The 16578-nt window shown below is 46.5% G+C and overlaps 2 protein-coding genes across 3 annotated transcripts in view; both read right to left on the reverse strand.

Moving 5' to 3' along the window:
* BEND5 (BEN domain containing 5) overlaps positions 1 to 11163 on the reverse strand; it is a 47298-nt gene extending 36135 nt beyond the window's left edge. Inside the window, exons 1-2 of one of the 2 annotated variants that reach the window (XM_036825396.1) lie at positions 10854 to 10907; positions 7439 to 7619 (exon numbers count right to left, since the gene is read on the reverse strand). Coding sequence is in view for 1 of the 2 variants with exons in the window: in XM_036825386.1 (XP_036681281.1) it covers positions 10854 to 11079 (226 nt within the window). In the remaining variant the exon portion in view is untranslated. Of the gene's footprint in view, positions 1 to 7438; positions 7620 to 10853 lie in introns of both variants that reach the window. The other variant, XM_036825386.1, reaches the window with a different exon arrangement.
* Positions 1 to 16578, reverse strand: part of AGBL4 (ATP/GTP binding protein like 4) — a 1270110-nt gene that overhangs the window by 249489 nt on the left and 1004043 nt on the right. The window lies entirely within an intron of this gene.

Genomic DNA, 16578 nt, shown 5'->3' on the forward strand with positions numbered 1-16578 from the left:
TTATTCAGGCATTAAAAGAAATAAAGTATTGATACTTGCTACAACATGGATGAATCTTGAAAACATTATGCTAAGTGAAAGAAGCCAGACAAAAAGGCCACATAATATATGATTCCATTTATATGAAATGTCCAGAATAGGTATATCTACAGAGACAGAAAGTAGATTAATGTTTTCCAGGGACATAGGGGAAAGGGGCAATGAGAAGTGACCACTTAATGGGTAACAGGGATTTCTTTTTAAGTGATGAAAATTTTCTGGAATTAGATAGTGATATTTGTAGAACACTGAATTGTACACACTTTAAAATGGTTAACATGGTGAATTTTGTCTTATGTGAATTACACTTCAATTAAAAAATAGGCTACCACTTTTAGAATGTCTATTACCGACCAGATGCCACTCTACGGCTCTTCACGTATATTACTATACTTCCCAACAACCCTGCAATCAAGTATTAGCTGCATTTTTTTCCACAAAAGAAGAAATGAGACTCAAAGAGGGCCTAAAGCCACCTAGATGGGAAGGCACAGAGGCAGGATTTGATCTAGATCTCTTTGCCCCCCAAGCCCATGCTCTATCCTCTCTAAAAACACATGCCAGAAATATGGTTGAGCCATATTCATAAGTGCTGAATGAATGAATGATGGCTCTAGATAAGGACATCTAAATTCCCCAGCCTGAAGTTCAAAGCAGAAGACCACTTTACTCCTGCCCTCCTGCCACACCCCTCTGGCCTCAGGAAGTCCCCAGATAGCAGTAACTATCGCCAGGCACAACGAATTAGGTTGTAGGCCAGGGCTCAGGGCTTGAATGGGTTCTTTGAAAGGGTAGGCTGAGCAGTACAGGAAGGTCTGGGTGACAGAAGTAAGTTCCTGAAAGGAGCAGAAGGAGACAGTCCCTCCAATCACACGTCCCCTGACCTGGATCCTGGCTGCCCCAGTGCTTGGCCAGGGGGATCCTGAGGCTCTGCTGAGCGATAACTACCTGCTGGTTCCATCCTAACGCTCCTCACTCTCCTCCCTGAGCCGTGCTCCCTGGATGAGGGCTCAGGAAGATCTGAGGCCGCCACTTGTCCTTTTCTGCAGTCACCGGACATTCACTGAGCCCTCGTTCTGTGCTGAGCACTCTGCTAAGTGGTCCTTGTCTTTCGGATCCTTACAGCCCAGGATGTACCAAGAATCCCAACCAGAATACAGGGCTTGACTTCCTGAGAGATGCTGGTTCATGTGGGGGCAAACCTCCAACCTCCAGGCCTTCCTAATCCTAATCCCAAATTAAAGGTGATGCCTCACATCCGCACCTAGTCGACAGAAGATTCCGGAACACTCAGTGTCACCGTACAAAGTGGAAGAACTGGTTGGGAGAGGGAGGCCCAGGATTTAACAAAAGCAGCCCAGTCTTTCCAATCAGGGAGTCCTGGCTTGGAATTCTGGCTCTGCTACATACTAACTGTGGGAACTTGGGCAAGCTACTTCACCTGTCCGAGTCTCACTTTCATTATCTGTAAAGTGGGGATACTAAACTGTTTTCCAAAAGGTAGTGCATATAAAACACCAAGCACAGTGCCCTTCTCGTCCCAGGTGTTCAGTGAATACTGGCTGTGAGGCTACCCCTGTGGGCTATGTCATTGGCTTTTATCCTGTGGCAAAGAGAACCACTGCAGGTATCCGACACAGATTGAGACATGATGCAAGAGATGTTTGGGGAAGATTAATGTGGCAATGGCAAGCAAGATGGATGAGGTGTGAGGAGGAGACTGAACACAGGGTGACAAGAAGCTATAACTCTTGACTGGTCACATTAATGAAGGTGAACGGTGGTGTGGATCATCTAAGACAGCAGGTGACTTCATGCAGCATTTTAATGTGGCTTTGGAGTATGCTTCTGGCTTTGCATTCCAGGAAACCACAGAAGAAATTAGCAGTAGACTCAAAAGGATGAGTCAACCCACCTTTGCAACTGCTCCAAGCTTAAGACCAAGTAATCAGTTTTAGTGTAAACAGAAATAAGTATGTAGCCTCTGAAGAGACAAACTTCATTGATTCTAACTTCCTGATTCTTTTGTTTCCAGGGCAAGAAAACCACCAAGGATTTGGGCATCAACTTTCTCCTCCTCCTTTCCAGCTACTATGTTGCCAGCTAACTGCATTCATCTATTCAACAAATACTGAGTAAGCAACTACTATGTGCCAGGCCCCATGCCAAATTCTTTACTAACATCAATATATTTAATCCCCATAATGATTCTATTGAAGCAGAAACTGAGGGTCAAAGAAGTGAGGTGGCTTGCCCAAGACATAAAGTTATTAAATATAAGAGCCAGAGTTTCCAGTCAGGCCTGCATGTCACTCGGGACCTGGTTCTATCATCTAATTATCCTATAGGAACAAGAGAAAAATTACCAAGTTGCTGTAACTTCCTCAACCAAACTAAAAGGCACATATAAAATGGTGAGTGTGTCAATATAATTTCCCAAGTGCCAGCTTTTTTCCCAAGCCCTTGCCTACATCCAGGAGAATGCTGTGATAAATTCCCAAACTGAACTTAGTATGACTTGATACCAACCTCCTGAACTCCAAGCTTATCAAGACCACCAAGCCCTAAATAAGCCCCAAATAGAGGCCCTATTCAAAGCCATAAAATATGGTAGAAGCTGCTCTTCAAAAATATAGAAGAATTTGGTATTTGTCATTAATCTGAGAGGGGGAAACATCCCATTAAACTTAACCACTGAAAAAAAAATGGAGGCGTGGTTAATGAGCAAATAGTGTTTTAGAAAAGAGGCTGGTGGACAGGAAATCCAATGCAATTCTCTCTTCAAACGTGAAGACACCCCTGAAGAATTTGAAATACAGTTAAAATGGGAGAGGTACTGTCTTGACTCCCATTTTACATAAAATCATGCTGGATAATTAAAAGAATCCAATGTCAGAGTTTAATGTGGTGTGGGCTTGTTAGCTATGATGAAATTCTGAAAGGCTAAACATAAACTGTTTTACATAGGTCTTGTCTTATTTTAAAAATACCTATATGCAAGTTTAAAGTTCTTCATCTGTGTAAAAACCTTGCAAAGTCTTATGTTTGCATTAAAAACAGGCATGCCACAGAAAAGGTATGCATATCTCATTCTCTGGCCTGTGGTGTTTGTTTTTTTAAAATCCAAGGCAGACAAAATTCTCAAGTTTCAAGGATTGTATCTAGCCAAGACAACACGAAGATGAGTGCCCTGCTGTGGTAAAGCAGAAAGAGACACGGGTTCGAGGTCTGGCTTTGTAACTCACTCTCTGGGTGACCAGTTACTTCCTTTCAGCTTTCTTTTCTGTAAAACATAGGGACTAGACTAGAAAACCTTAAGAGATTCTTCCAGCTGTGTGACCACTGACCAGCCACAGGGAATTCCACTTCTCTTTCTCTTCTATGCAGTGCCGGGCAAGAGTAGATGATCTAATCCCTCCAGGTGGGCTCCTTTGAAGAAATGTCCTGCTGAGACCATCCGAAAGGGGAGAGAAGAATTGCCAGCCAGGTTTCAGTAGGTCTCCCTGCTCTCACTCCCATGGCCTCACTGGCCTTGGCACAGGGCTAGGGCACAGACAAAACTTAGGGACCTCATCCTTCTGACTCATTTGTCTAGCTACCCTCATGTAATAAGTGGCCCCACCCTAGGGTCACAGAGGGGCAAAACATGGGGGGAGATGGTAAGCCTTTCATGCTAAAGTCAAGCCCCAGGAGGATTTACAACACCCACAAGTTAAATTTTAAACCTGTCTTCTCTTTGGTCCTCTAAATCGCTCCTTTCCACAAATGGTGGCACCCATGACTAAGCAAGCTGTTCTCTCAAGAATGCTTAGCCACCATAGTCCTTATCAGCTACCTATATTTAATGAGTACCTACTATGTGCCAGATACTTTTCCATATTACCTTGCTAAATAACATAGTGGGCAAGTTGCTCGTTACCATCTCTACATTACATTTGAGTATCTGAAACTCAGAGAAGTGAAGTAATCTCCGTAAGGTCACACAGCTTGTAAATAGCAGAGTCACAGTTTGAACCCAGACTGTCTCACTTCAAAGCCTATCTTCTTTCAGCTCTCTAAATCTTCCTCCTTGATACTCAAGGAAGCGACCTGGCGGGGGGGGGGGTCATTTAATCAATTCTCCCATAGGACAGGATTTCATTCCGGAATATCCACCTCCCCTGACAGGGAGCTCATCACTATGCTTAGAAGCCCTTTCCATTGTTCATCCACTCTCTCTGCTATTATTATATTCCTCCCACCAACCGCTTTGAATTCCACTCTCTGGACCTAATTTTGCTTTCTGGACCTCAAAGAACAGGTCTGATTCTTCTTCTAGTGGGGCAAAACTCAGACATTCAAAACTACCAAAATATCATCCCATGCAAATCTTTTCTTCTCCTGCTTATATATTTAGCTGTCCTATCCTACTATGTCTCACCAACGAGCTCAGAGGAAAAAGTAGCTGCCGTGTAGTTAAAAAAAACGAAAACAGGCTTAGATCTGGGATACAAAGACCTCGCTCCTTATTTGATTCCCAGGACACCCATCTCTCCTGGTTATCACTTGATGCTTAGTCCATCTCTGGCGGCTTCTCCCCAGTCACCTTTTTGGGCTCTTCTTCTTTAGCTGTGCCCTTAAAAGCTGGTGTTCTAAAGAGTTCTGCATGATTCGCTTACTCTGCCCCCTCTCCCTCTGTGACCCCACCACTTCCATGGCTAATGACTTCCACACTGGGATCTTCAGCCCGACTTCAGAGCACTCTCCTGAACCTAGGGCCACATGCCTAATCGCTCTCCTGGAGTATCTGCCCAGATATCCCATGGGCCCCCAAGATTCATCTTGTCTCAGACTGAACTCATCATCTCCTCTTCCAACCAACTACTTTTCTAATGCTCCCCACGGAGGGAGGAGAGCCCAGATCACCACATCATCATCACACACATCACCACAACCAGACAGGTCCCAAGTCCTATGGATTCTCCTTCCTTAATCCATCTCAGAGCCATCACAACCATTGCCACCCTACTTTGGGTATCATACTTTTTGACTGACCTGACTCACAGTTCTCCAAAAGCTTCATGTGCATGGGAAGACCTTAGCCCACTGCCTGGCACCTACAGCACCCACTAAACAATTGTCTGAGTAGCTCTCTTCTCCCAGGGTAAAATTAGAAGCCTTATCTCACAAGGGTGCAGACAGAGTATGTATATGGTAATTCCTAGCACTGAGCCTGGAGCCTGGTGAGTACTTAATAAATATTTAGTGAATGAGTCCTTGAAGGCAAGAAACAATGCCTATTCCTCCTCCTGTATTTCCCTCCAGTATAAGACTGACCACCTAGTGTAACTTAATACTCGGGGAACTTAAATGAACCAGAGAAAAGCTCTTCAGGGTATGTATGCTTTTCCAGTAAGCCTTTTAAAATGAAGAGTACACACATCTTCTCTCTCTAAGGAGCTTATAAGACAAAGCAGGTAGGCACAGTGGAAAGAGAATAAATCTTGAAGTCAAAGATCTAAGTTTGAATTCTACTTTTCTGGTGCGTTTTTAAAAATAAACACCAGTGTGCTCCTGAATGACAAAAAAACACACAAAAGAGCAAGACCTCAGCTTGCCTGGGGCAATTTCTTCTTTCATCCTGTGAACCAGAACTCTGAAGTACTCAGCAACACATACCATTTAGCAGTAACAAATATGTGGTTCTTAAACATGACAAATCACATCAGACGGGACCTTAAATGGTTAACACTTCAGTAGAATCTGCAACAGATGACAGCAGGCAAGTTCCAATCTTCGCTCCAATGTACATCAGCAGAACATGTCAAAACCTAAATTAAAAGTTTTCACTCGCTTAAAAAAAAAAAAAAAAATCCTTTCGTTGGCAGTCTCCCACTGATGACATGCAACAATCTTTGCATATGAAATCGGCTACTCCCCTGCTTCACTGCTAACTTTGTAGAAGTTCCAAAGCATTTCTGGAGCAAGTGATCCATTTGGACCAACAATGCCAAGCTGGGACCTGAGCCCTGAATGAGCTAAAATTACCAAAGCAAGAAGAACGTGGCTTTGGAAGCTATTTCCCCCCAAGTGTGGGGTTTCTTCTAGTCAAGGGAGTGATAAAGAATGTTGACTTTTTCCAGGTGAACAAAGTTTGAGGAAACCTCCAAAACTCACCCCAGGTTTCTGTTCTGAAAAACAAGTTGCTGCTACAGGGGTTCCTGTCCTCCCTACTTCTTCTCCCCAAGCATAACAAATGCACCTGTCTTCCCCAAGTTGGTGAGTTCCCCTTGGGCTGACCGGACTACGTGCTGGGCATTATGGATGCAGAGAGAAGGAAGGCAGGTCCCTGTCCTGGAGGAGTTCACTCTCTGGTAGGAAGACAGACCTATTCACGACTAACCAAAACAAGACACAGAATGCTAAGATAAGTGAGGAACAGAAGAGTAAAAGGAGAGCTCCGAGGAAGGAGAGTTTCCCTTGGGGCCTGAGGGCGGAACAGGGAGCTGCCAACGCATCTGTCCACTCCTCTGTGGCGTTCGTCCTCAGCTCACGGGACTGCAAGCATGTCACGTGTCTGCCTTCTCCACTGAAGGTGAGCTCCATGGGCAGAGGCCCCATCTCACACAATGATTAATCCATCCTGGTTGGCTCAGAGGAGTGCCTGAGGGTGTGTTCTCAAGATGGCATGAAGTACCGCAGGCCTGGGGGGAAGCTGGAGAAATGGGGTTGGTCTGGGGCTGCTATGAACGCCCCCTCTGAGAAGCTGAAGTTTTATTCAGTAGGCAACAGGGAGCTACAGAAGGTTCTAAGGAGAGAAGTGACTTAACTAAGACTGTGTTTTGGAAGATTATTCTGACAGCAATTTGGAAAACAGATTGAGGCAGGGTAATCAATTAGAAGGCAGCTGTGCTGCCTTAGATAAGAGCTGGTGCACGCCTGGAATGTGGGCAGTGGTGGTAGAGCTGGAAAGATGTACAAGATAAACCACAAAGCCCACCTAGAATGGGTCCTTTCTCTGTGCTGCCCTGGTGCCTGGCTTCCACCTCTATTTAGCACGTACATCGGGCCCTAAGACTACACTCACCCTGAGGATGACGCCCATTTCTTCTCTGTCGTTCTGCCCGGACAGAAACCCTACGCGGCAGAGCCTGAAAAGTTAACTTTTGTTTCGCCTGGATTGTGCTGTCATTTCAGTCCCAGGACCTCAGACCTGCTGGTGCACTGGAGCATTCGCTTATTACAGCACTGGGCCTGGTGTATAGGAAGTAGGAGGGGGACATTTGACAACAAAAGGAATTTAGCACACCGAATAATAATAACATAGCCAAAGTGCCTGGATAGAATGGCATAGAATTTTAAGACTCTGAGCTGAGAAAAACCAGTTTTGGCCCCATAAAAAAAACCATAAATTCAATACCATGAGCCCCAGTAGCAGACTGGATTGCAGTTAGATAATGGTAAGCTCTCCAAATGGGTTGTTCTCATTTTCAACACGCTGTCTGGCAAATAAGTGAGAGTGACGAAGGAGACCACATCCAAAGGTGAGCCACATCTTGAGATAGGTGGACCATGGAGGATGGGAGCTCTTCTGAGATTTCCTGAGGAAAATGACAACTTAGCAGGGAGGAAAGTGCATGTGTTCTGGAGGAGGGAGGCTGGTAAGAGAGGAAGAACAGAAGGGGCTGGAAAGCTCAGCATCTAAAACTGTTCCTGGGCTCGAAAACCTGCCTTGAACTGTCAGCTTCACGGACAGTTCTTCTCTTGCCTTTCACTCCTTCCAAGCCTGCTGTGTGGCTGACGAGAACATCAGCTACTTTACAAAGGAGATTTCCAAGTGGGGGCCTGGCACTGGAAGACCTCGGTTTCCAGTCTGGCTTTGTCACTTGTTAGCTATACAGCTGGAGAGGAGTCTCTGAGACTCAGTTGTCCTCATCTGCACAATGGAAATAGTAACAACGGCAATCTCTACCAACAGGGTCCTGGGGAGGACGAACAGAGATAATGCACAGGCACAAAGTAAGACTGTCAGTAAAGGTGTGTTTGTTTTTTCCCCTTGAACTGAAATCAAGGCTATATACTGGCTCTGACACACATGGAAACCATGATGTAGACCAGCATATGCTGGAAAATGCAAAGTCCCAAAGCAGCTGGCTTTGACATTTCCTGGACACAAGAAGAGGTACACCTGAAGACAGCTCTGGGTTGGCCTGGGCAAACAGTAAAGTACCGCGCTTCTCACCAAAAGCCATAAAGCGGCCCCGAACTGCCCCTGAAACTACGCTTTTGGTGCCAGAGAGGGATTAATGACTCATGGCTAATGCACAAAAACATAGCTATCTCTGCCTCCCGCTTGAGGGCTCGCCGCCTCACATCTGGTCCCACAGCACCGTGGTATTCACAACTAGGAGATGCCAGAAGATGAGCTCTTTAAGACGAAGTCACTGCAAGTAATTCTCAGAGCCACCACGTCCAACATGGGGTTTCAAGACACATGGGAGAGTTCTTCCAGGATAAATGAATTCCCAAACCTACCCTGGCCCTTCCAGTCAGGTCTGGAGCCAGGACAGTGGCTCCAATTTAAAAGCTAACCAGCTGATTGGAATTCTAAATGTGGCCTAGTCAACGGCAAGTTGTTTCTTTTTTTTCCCCTTGCTCTTCCCAAGAAAAAAACCTGAAGAGAGGTGGAGGAAAGTGCTTTTCAACTCACTTTGCTCAAACCAGCGCCACGCTTCTTCTCTGGATCTACTCTGCCGATTTCCAGATGTTGCCTAGGTTTGTTTGTGTGTGTGTGTGTGTTTAATTGTTTGTTTTCAATAACCCTAGAGATTTATCAGCATTCCAACTTGGAGGATGAATAGACTATAGAGTCAAGATTCACGGTCCTCACACCAATAATTACATGTGTCTTACTGAAGAAGACTTTTGTCAATTTCCAAACTCAGAGTCTGTGGGGGCTGCCATCTGCCTCAGCAGCCTCTCTGCGGTGCCTCAATAGCCAAGCACAGTGGTGATGTTTACTGTATGAATAAGTGGATGCAGGGACAATCTCTAAAAGAGGAAAGCAGCTATTACACACTAAAACACCTACCTGCCACTGACTCCTTCTGACCACATCACTCCCCCTCTCCTAGGGCCCTTCCAGATCTAGGAGTATAACAGAATCATTAAGAGCATGCTTTCTCTTCTTCTAGCCAAGGGGAAGCTAAGGGTACAACCTACCTATAACCTCCTCAGGCCTATACTGTACTCTTGGGGAAAAATCTCCTAATCCCTTCCCTCAGGTAATTAAAAGCAAGCAAACAAACGAAATAAAACCGAATCAGCTACAAAGGTTTCCCTTTTCTACATACTTTCCTTCATTCTGTTCTTCTGGCCCCAGGCATGCCCAGGTGTTGTGAGCGGGTCTATACCACTGTGCCCCAGGGCTTGCCAGAGAGGCGGTCAGGACACAGTCTGTCCAAAAGGGCCCCAGGTGCCCATCGGGTTCCAGTTCTTCTTTCACTCCTCAACTCTGGCAAACCTACTTTCCAGAGGCAACGGGAGGTGATGGAAAGGAAACTTTTCATGAACCACAGCTCTAAGCTACTGCTAATTTGCCATGGGACCCTAGGAGAGTCACTTCTCTGTTTCAAGTCACAGTTTCCTTATTTGCCAAATTTAAATATGATACATGCTGAATTCATCTTTTAAGGAAAGCTAAGTTAGTTGGAAAGGTCTCAAACTACAAAATGCTAGCAATACCTCCTAACCCCTGGTCTTCTCTTCCAACTGGAGGGCAGCGTGGTTTACTGTCTCTGCCCACTCTGAGGTACACCCTCCTTACCAGCAACAGCTAAAAGGCTGCTCCCCAAAACGGAAGTGATACTTTCCTCATCCACTCGTATCTGTACCCAAGCCTCCTAAAACTAGCTGGGAAAGAGGATCCACTGACTTTACAAAGGAAAAGGTGCCTCAGTGTGGCAGAAAGAACCTAGTGAAGGAGGCTAGGGGGCTGGTTTCTAGTCCTACCACCAAGTGAACCTCAGCATGCCCATCTGTCAAATGGGGATGAGACCACCTGCCTTGCCTATTTCTCAGGGCCCTGGGAAAGCAGGAATGGGAGGTCTGGTCTTATCCTGACCTAGAAACTCTTTCCTGGCTCTCAGCTCTCACTCAGAGAGCCTTCTGGGAGATTCAAAAGGGGTGTGGAGTCTGAGGGATGCTAAGTGCCACTACTGCTTTACCTCTGCCACCTAGCCAGGGAGGGGCAGGAGAGAGTGGCACCCAGTACCCAGTGATCAAGGCCTCTTCATCCTGTCCAATGATGGCCTGAATGGGACAAGGATGTCATAGCTTCCCTCTGTGAAGAGGGACTCCCACCTGGCAAGAGTCTGACAATACCAAGCCTTGCCTCCTCACTCCCAGGCGGTACTAAGGGCCTTAAAGGGAGAGACAGACAGCTAGAGAAACTTAAGGAGACAGAAGGAGCGGAGAGGGAAGGAACTGAGAGAGAGGTAAAGAGAAGGTGAGAGACAGAGAAATGAAGGTACAAACAGGCGGGGAGAGAACAGGAAAGTGAGGGAGCCGGAGAAGAGACAGAAACAGAAAGAGTAGGACAGACACAGAGAGATGGAGACAGACTGACAGCGCGGGAGGTGTCGGGGAGGCGGGGAAGACAAAGGGGACCATCCCGTATTTTTAACTGGTCTGGCCTTCTAGAGACACCCCGTCCCCCAAAGAAAAGCCTCCGGGACGGGAGAAGGGGGCCGGAACAAGCAGCGGCTCCCCCCGGCCCCCTTCCCGGCTCCCGGCCCCCGCCCGGTCCCCGAGTCCCTCCCGGACCGCTCGCTCACCTGCCAGCGCCAAGATCTGGGCCTTGTGGAGCAGCAGCGCGCCCCAGTCGCGGGGGGCGCGCGGGGGGCTCTCGGGCCCGGCGCCCAGTTCTTCCGGGCCCCGGTACACGGCGTACACCTTCTGGTTGTCAAAATCCAGCCGCGAGCGGGGGCTGAAGTCGCGCACGCACGACACGGGCAGCGCGTAGCAGACGTTGTCCTCCAGGAACCGCACAAAGGCGTACATGGTGGGCGCCGGGGGCGGGCCCCGGTCGGCCGGTCAGCCCGCGGGGCGGGCGCGGAGGTGGGGACCCGGCGGGGGGCGCGAGCCGCGCGGCCGGGCCGGGGGGCGGGGGCGGCTCCCGGGACCCGGGCTCCCCCCGCTGTTATTGTTCCTGAAAGCACCGCTCTGCCAATCGGCTGCTCTCGCCTGGGCGCGGAACCTGGAGGGAGGGGGGCGGGGGGCGGAGGAGGGGGTTTGGAAGCGCACCGCCACTCGCGAAGTCAGACCCGAGCAATCACAGCCGGAGCGCGATTCGCCGAGGGAGGGGAAAGGGCAGAGACGCTAAATCGCGATAATGATAATAACAATAGCCTTGCAGGAAAAAAATGCATTGACTAATATTCCAAGTCGCGCTGCGTGCAGGATTTGTGGCTTCAACGGTCGCACTACAAAACAAATTGCATTGCAACAAAACTGCACTGCACAGGAGAGGAGAGTGTGAGAGAATAAATGCAGGGCAGGGGGCAATCTTGTTTGGATTCCTAAGTGTAAACTTGCAAGAGAGCAGAATTTTGGAGTGTATCAGATAATTGAAACCGCTCCTCTCAACCCCTTTAGTTCATTGTTTTTTTGTTTTTTTCTTTCTGGCAAAAACCGCCAGCTCCCCTGTGGGGAGGGTCAGTCAGCCAGAAATGTTCCCCCTGTGCTGCCAAACTAGTTCTGACCAGAAACTGGGGCTTATCTGGGATTTCCAGTTGGACCAGCTGGCTGGGGCAGTGGAGTGTCTGTCAAGGGCCCCTCTCAGCTGGAGGAAGCAGCGTAGCTTTTCTCCCCTGTAGTCTTCCTCCCGTGAAGCACCCCTCCACAGAATGCCTGTCACTGAACTGGGACTAGTTGGAATGAGCAGGGAGCGGAGGGGTGGTCGGAAGAAGGCAAACCCAGGGCTAGCTGGGCATTTCTGGAGCCCCTCGAGGAGTTCTGACTGTGCTCTGTGTCATAGGAGCCCTATTCTACATTAGAGGGGGTCAGCATCCCCGCACTGACGCCTTTGAGAGGGTGGGCTTTGTATCAGATATGACTACTTCTATTCCTGGCACCTGATAGGGGCTCAGTGAAGTGGGGGTGAAAAATAATAATAAATAAAAATCCACATTCACCCAGCCATTCAGCACACCCATACTTTTATTCAAGCGACCAATATTCACTGGGTATGCGCTACATGCCGGATTCTGGGCTAAGGGCTGGTGGTAGAGAGGTGAACAGACAACACAAACACCTGGATCCCTTGCGGTGTAAGACAGTGTACCAGAACTTAAGTCTCAATTTTGGATTCCTGTGCCAAAATTAGGTTACTGTATGAATAACACACCTTCTCTGTCCTGGAAACCCTTACAATCTGGTCTGAAAGTATTAAAAAAGTATAAGTAAGTAATTATGTTATAGTGAGAAAAGTATTCTCGTAGAGGAATGCTGAATTGAGGTGGCAGACTGAATTAAATGTTATATTTAAAAAAAAATTCATTTTAATGAACTCAACCTGTAAGAAAAAGACAAAATAAATGTGCCAAAATGTTGTTTCTTAGTAGTGGTGGGCGATTTTATTTTCCTTTGTGTGTTTATATAACTATTTTCCACAATAAGCAGGGATTACTTTATAATCAGAAAGCATTACACATTATTTTTTTTTAAAAGCGCTGGGCTCACATTTCAGATCAGCTACACTAATGATTAAGTAGATAAACCAAAAACCTCCAGATTATTTCACTGTGATTTGGGGAGTACATTATACAGGTGAAGGCCATCAACATGCAGCTCTCAGATCCAAATGTACAGGTCAGATCTAGTTCCCTTAAACTTAGCCTCTGGCATATATGCAGTGACAGCCAGTTATGACCACATGTTCTCCTGATGCAGATGTTGAACCTTTGTTGCCCCACATACTTGTGGAAAAAAGAGGAGCCACTCTGATTTGTTCCAGCAGGTTTATCTTCATGATTATGATTTCTTTGGACTGATCTTACATGAGTTTTTATTTTAAGAATACATTCCTATGGTGGTCAAGGGGAAGTAATGTGTAGCAAGACTTCTGAAAATTCACAAGATGAGTCGTGCAGAGCTGGCCATATTTAATGAAATACCATGAAGCTCCAAACTATGTTTGCGAAATAATTTCAGGTAGCACCGTGGCCAACCTCCTAGCCCATCTAAATGAGAGCGACCTCAAAATACATTACCAGTCTCATCTCTACCACCTTCCTGCACACAGTACACTCCAGAAACATTACACTATTTGACATTTCCCAAGAGAGCATGTTTTATCAGGTCTCAAGCCTTTGTGCTTGGTTCTGCCCTCATCCTGGGAAGTTCTTCTTCCTGGAGTGCACAGTGACCTCAGCCTCCCCTGAAGGCCAGCTCAGATGTCACCTCCTCTGTGAAGCTTCCCCAACCAGCCTCTCTCCTCAAGCACAGGCAGTTTCTTTCTACTATTTTGTCCCAGCACCTTTTATCCTCCCTCATTAGAATGAGCTCTTTGAGGGGGGACAAAAAAGCCGTGTAACCTCAGCATCCCAGGATCCTAGCACAGGGCTGGGGAGAAAATGCTTATAAAACAAATGCATTAAAAGAAAGACACAGCATGAATAACAAACCTCTTGCGTGGTTTTTCTGAACATTTGTCCCTTCTTTTCAGAGTTGGGGCTGAATCCCAACTCTGTCTTTCCCATTCCTGGTGATCAAAGTGCAGATCACTGATTCTACTTCTTGTGAGACAGACACATCCAGGAACATATTAAGTATCACTGCACCCGCAGGTTCAAACAAATTCCCCACCCAAGTCAGTGTAAATCATTCTCATGAGGGGGCAGTTCCATCTTCCAAGAACCCAGAAAGAAGGAAAGAACAAATAATGACGTGGATGCCAACAGAGTAAACACGGACTCAATTCACTTTGCATGTAGGTGCACAGAATGGATTCTAGAGAAGCAATGGTATGTACAAGATACTCAAAGAGACACACTTCAGCAGCCTAAGGGCAACAGAAAGACACCCAGAGTTTCTGCTTTCTGTGTGTATCACATAGTCAGTCTTTTAACACAGCTTCTAGAGAACCTACTAAGTGTGCCTCGTCTGTCCTAGTGAAAACCGGAGTCAGAGTACCTCTTTGATCCAGAGACTGTTGCCCCAGGCTTTACACATACCAGAAACTAAAGCTGTTGATGGATGATTCATTGATTGGCACACAAAGACAGTTCAAAAGTACAGATTTCATACTTAAAGAGGCGGCTAAAAATGTCAAATTCAACCAAGTCACAGTTGAATCCCCTCTTCAATATCCCTGCCAAGTGGTCATCCAGATGCTTCTTATATAATTCTGATGTTAGTAAGTTTACCAGCACACCTTATCTTTGGGACACTACTGACTGTTAGAAAGGTCTTTCATACTTACACTGAGGAAGAAGCTGTCACCTTGTAGCTGTCATACTAGGTTCACCACCAAGAGTCTCATGCCAGCCCATCAGATATGGAAGAACTGGGGATGCTATCTCATTAGGATCTTGTTTGTCTTCTGCCCAGACATCGTCACTTCCTTCACCTGTCTCTCCTCATATGACCTGGTTTCAGTGATGATCATTGTGATATCTACTTTTCCTCCGAAGTTTACTTACAAACCAAGCATGCCAGGTAACAAATATATATGATTTCAATTAATTTCACACTGAACCCTTGAAGTGGGTATTATAAACCCCATGATAGAGTTAAGAAAATTAGCAAAGCAGTTTGGCTCTGGGGAATCCTGGAAGGCCTGTGGTCATATTTGCATTTTAGACATTTTAGACTAGAAGCAGTGTGGGGTAAGGACTGGGGGGAAGCAAGACTGGGGAGTGGGAGGCCTGTGATGAGGTTGACTGTCCTCTCCCTGCCCCTCCCCTAACTCCCTCTTTCTACCAGCCAGATGTACTTTGCCTCTTGTCCAAGTCATTTTAATGGAGCAGAAAATGTACACATATGGGGCAGGTTTGTGACTGTGTCTGCATTGCACTTTCCTGTTGAGTTTTGCAGAGCCTTGGGTTAATGTCAAGCTCCTTCAGCTTAGCCAGCTGAAGCATGATCAGGGGCAGCAGGGGGACTTATGTTTCATATTACTGCATGGAATTCTCAGTGTACTTTGTAAAACTATTTTAAGGAGACCTGGTTTCTGTGAGTTTTTAAAGCAACTGGAGCGTGTCTTTTCAACCTCTCTGCTAATGATTGACCACATTTTTTCATGATTTTGCCTTTTTTCCCTGTGATATTTAATTTGACTTTTTAAGTATTTGCTTTTTAAATTTTTTTTTTTTTTTTTTTTTTTTATTCTGCCCAGAAAAGCAACTTGCTGTGCTATGAGCTCAGGGCTATTGTCTTCTCAGGCTGATTCAAGGAAGGAACGTTGATACATGGCCAGGAGGATCTGGGACTGTTGCGAGGCCCATGCTGGGCATTACCCTGAGCTGCTACTATCACCCAAAGGCAGTGGCATCAACCCAGTATATCTGTGTGAACTCCTGATAATGAAATCTGGTTGACTCTGGTGGTGGGGTTTTAGGCAGGGGAGGAGAGGGAAGGAGACAGGGGGAAGGAAGAGAGGAGTTGCTCATTGAGTACAACCTCAAAGCCCAGTGAACACTGCCTGGAGTTAGGGGGAATGCCAACTTGTCATGTAGGTGACCACCTGGAGGGCCAAAGGAATATGGGCTTTGGAAGCAGGCCAAGGATTAAATCCTGACTTTGCCACATTTTTGCTGTAACTTTGGGCAAGACACTTTGCCTCCCTGAGACTCAGCTTGCTTACACATAAAATGAGGCTAATGATATGTATCTTCTGAATGTATTATGAGATCTGGGGCAGGAGTTTTTACCCTCTCTGTGTATCAGAACCACCTGGGGAACTTAAAAAATATCCCACTCCCAGGTCCTATCCCCCAAGATCCTGATTCAATTCGTCTGCGTATGGGACCTGGGAAATGATTTTTTTTAAATTCCCAGATTATTCTAACATCAGACCAGCTGAGCACCTCTGAGTTGGAAGATTTTAAGGTAACATGGCAGTCGCATAAGAATTGCTCAACCGGGGCTTCCCTGGTATCGCCTGCCAATGCAGGGCACATGGGTTTGAGTCCTAGTCCAGAAAGATCCCACATGCCGCAGAGCAACTAAGCCCGTGTGCCACAACTATTGAGCCTGCACTCTAGAGCCTGTGAGCCACAACTACTGAGCAACTAAACCCATGTGCCACAACTACTGAAGCCCGCGTACCTAGCGCCCATGCTCCACAACAAGAGAAGCCACCGCAATGAGAATCCTGCCCACGGCAACGAAGAGTAGCCCCTGCTTGAAACAACTAGAGAAAGGCTGCGTGCAGCAACGAAGACCCAACGCAACTAAAAATAAAATAAATTAAAAAAATTTAAAAAAAGCATTGCTCAACAAATCCTAGATATTATTTTCAGGGTAAATATACAGGGCTCTGAAATGTCTATGTAACCT

Source organism: Balaenoptera musculus, chromosome 1 (genome assembly GCF_009873245.2).
Source record: "Balaenoptera musculus isolate JJ_BM4_2016_0621 chromosome 1, mBalMus1.pri.v3, whole genome shotgun sequence".
Classification (NCBI taxonomy): Eukaryota; Metazoa; Chordata; class Mammalia; order Artiodactyla; family Balaenopteridae; genus Balaenoptera; species Balaenoptera musculus.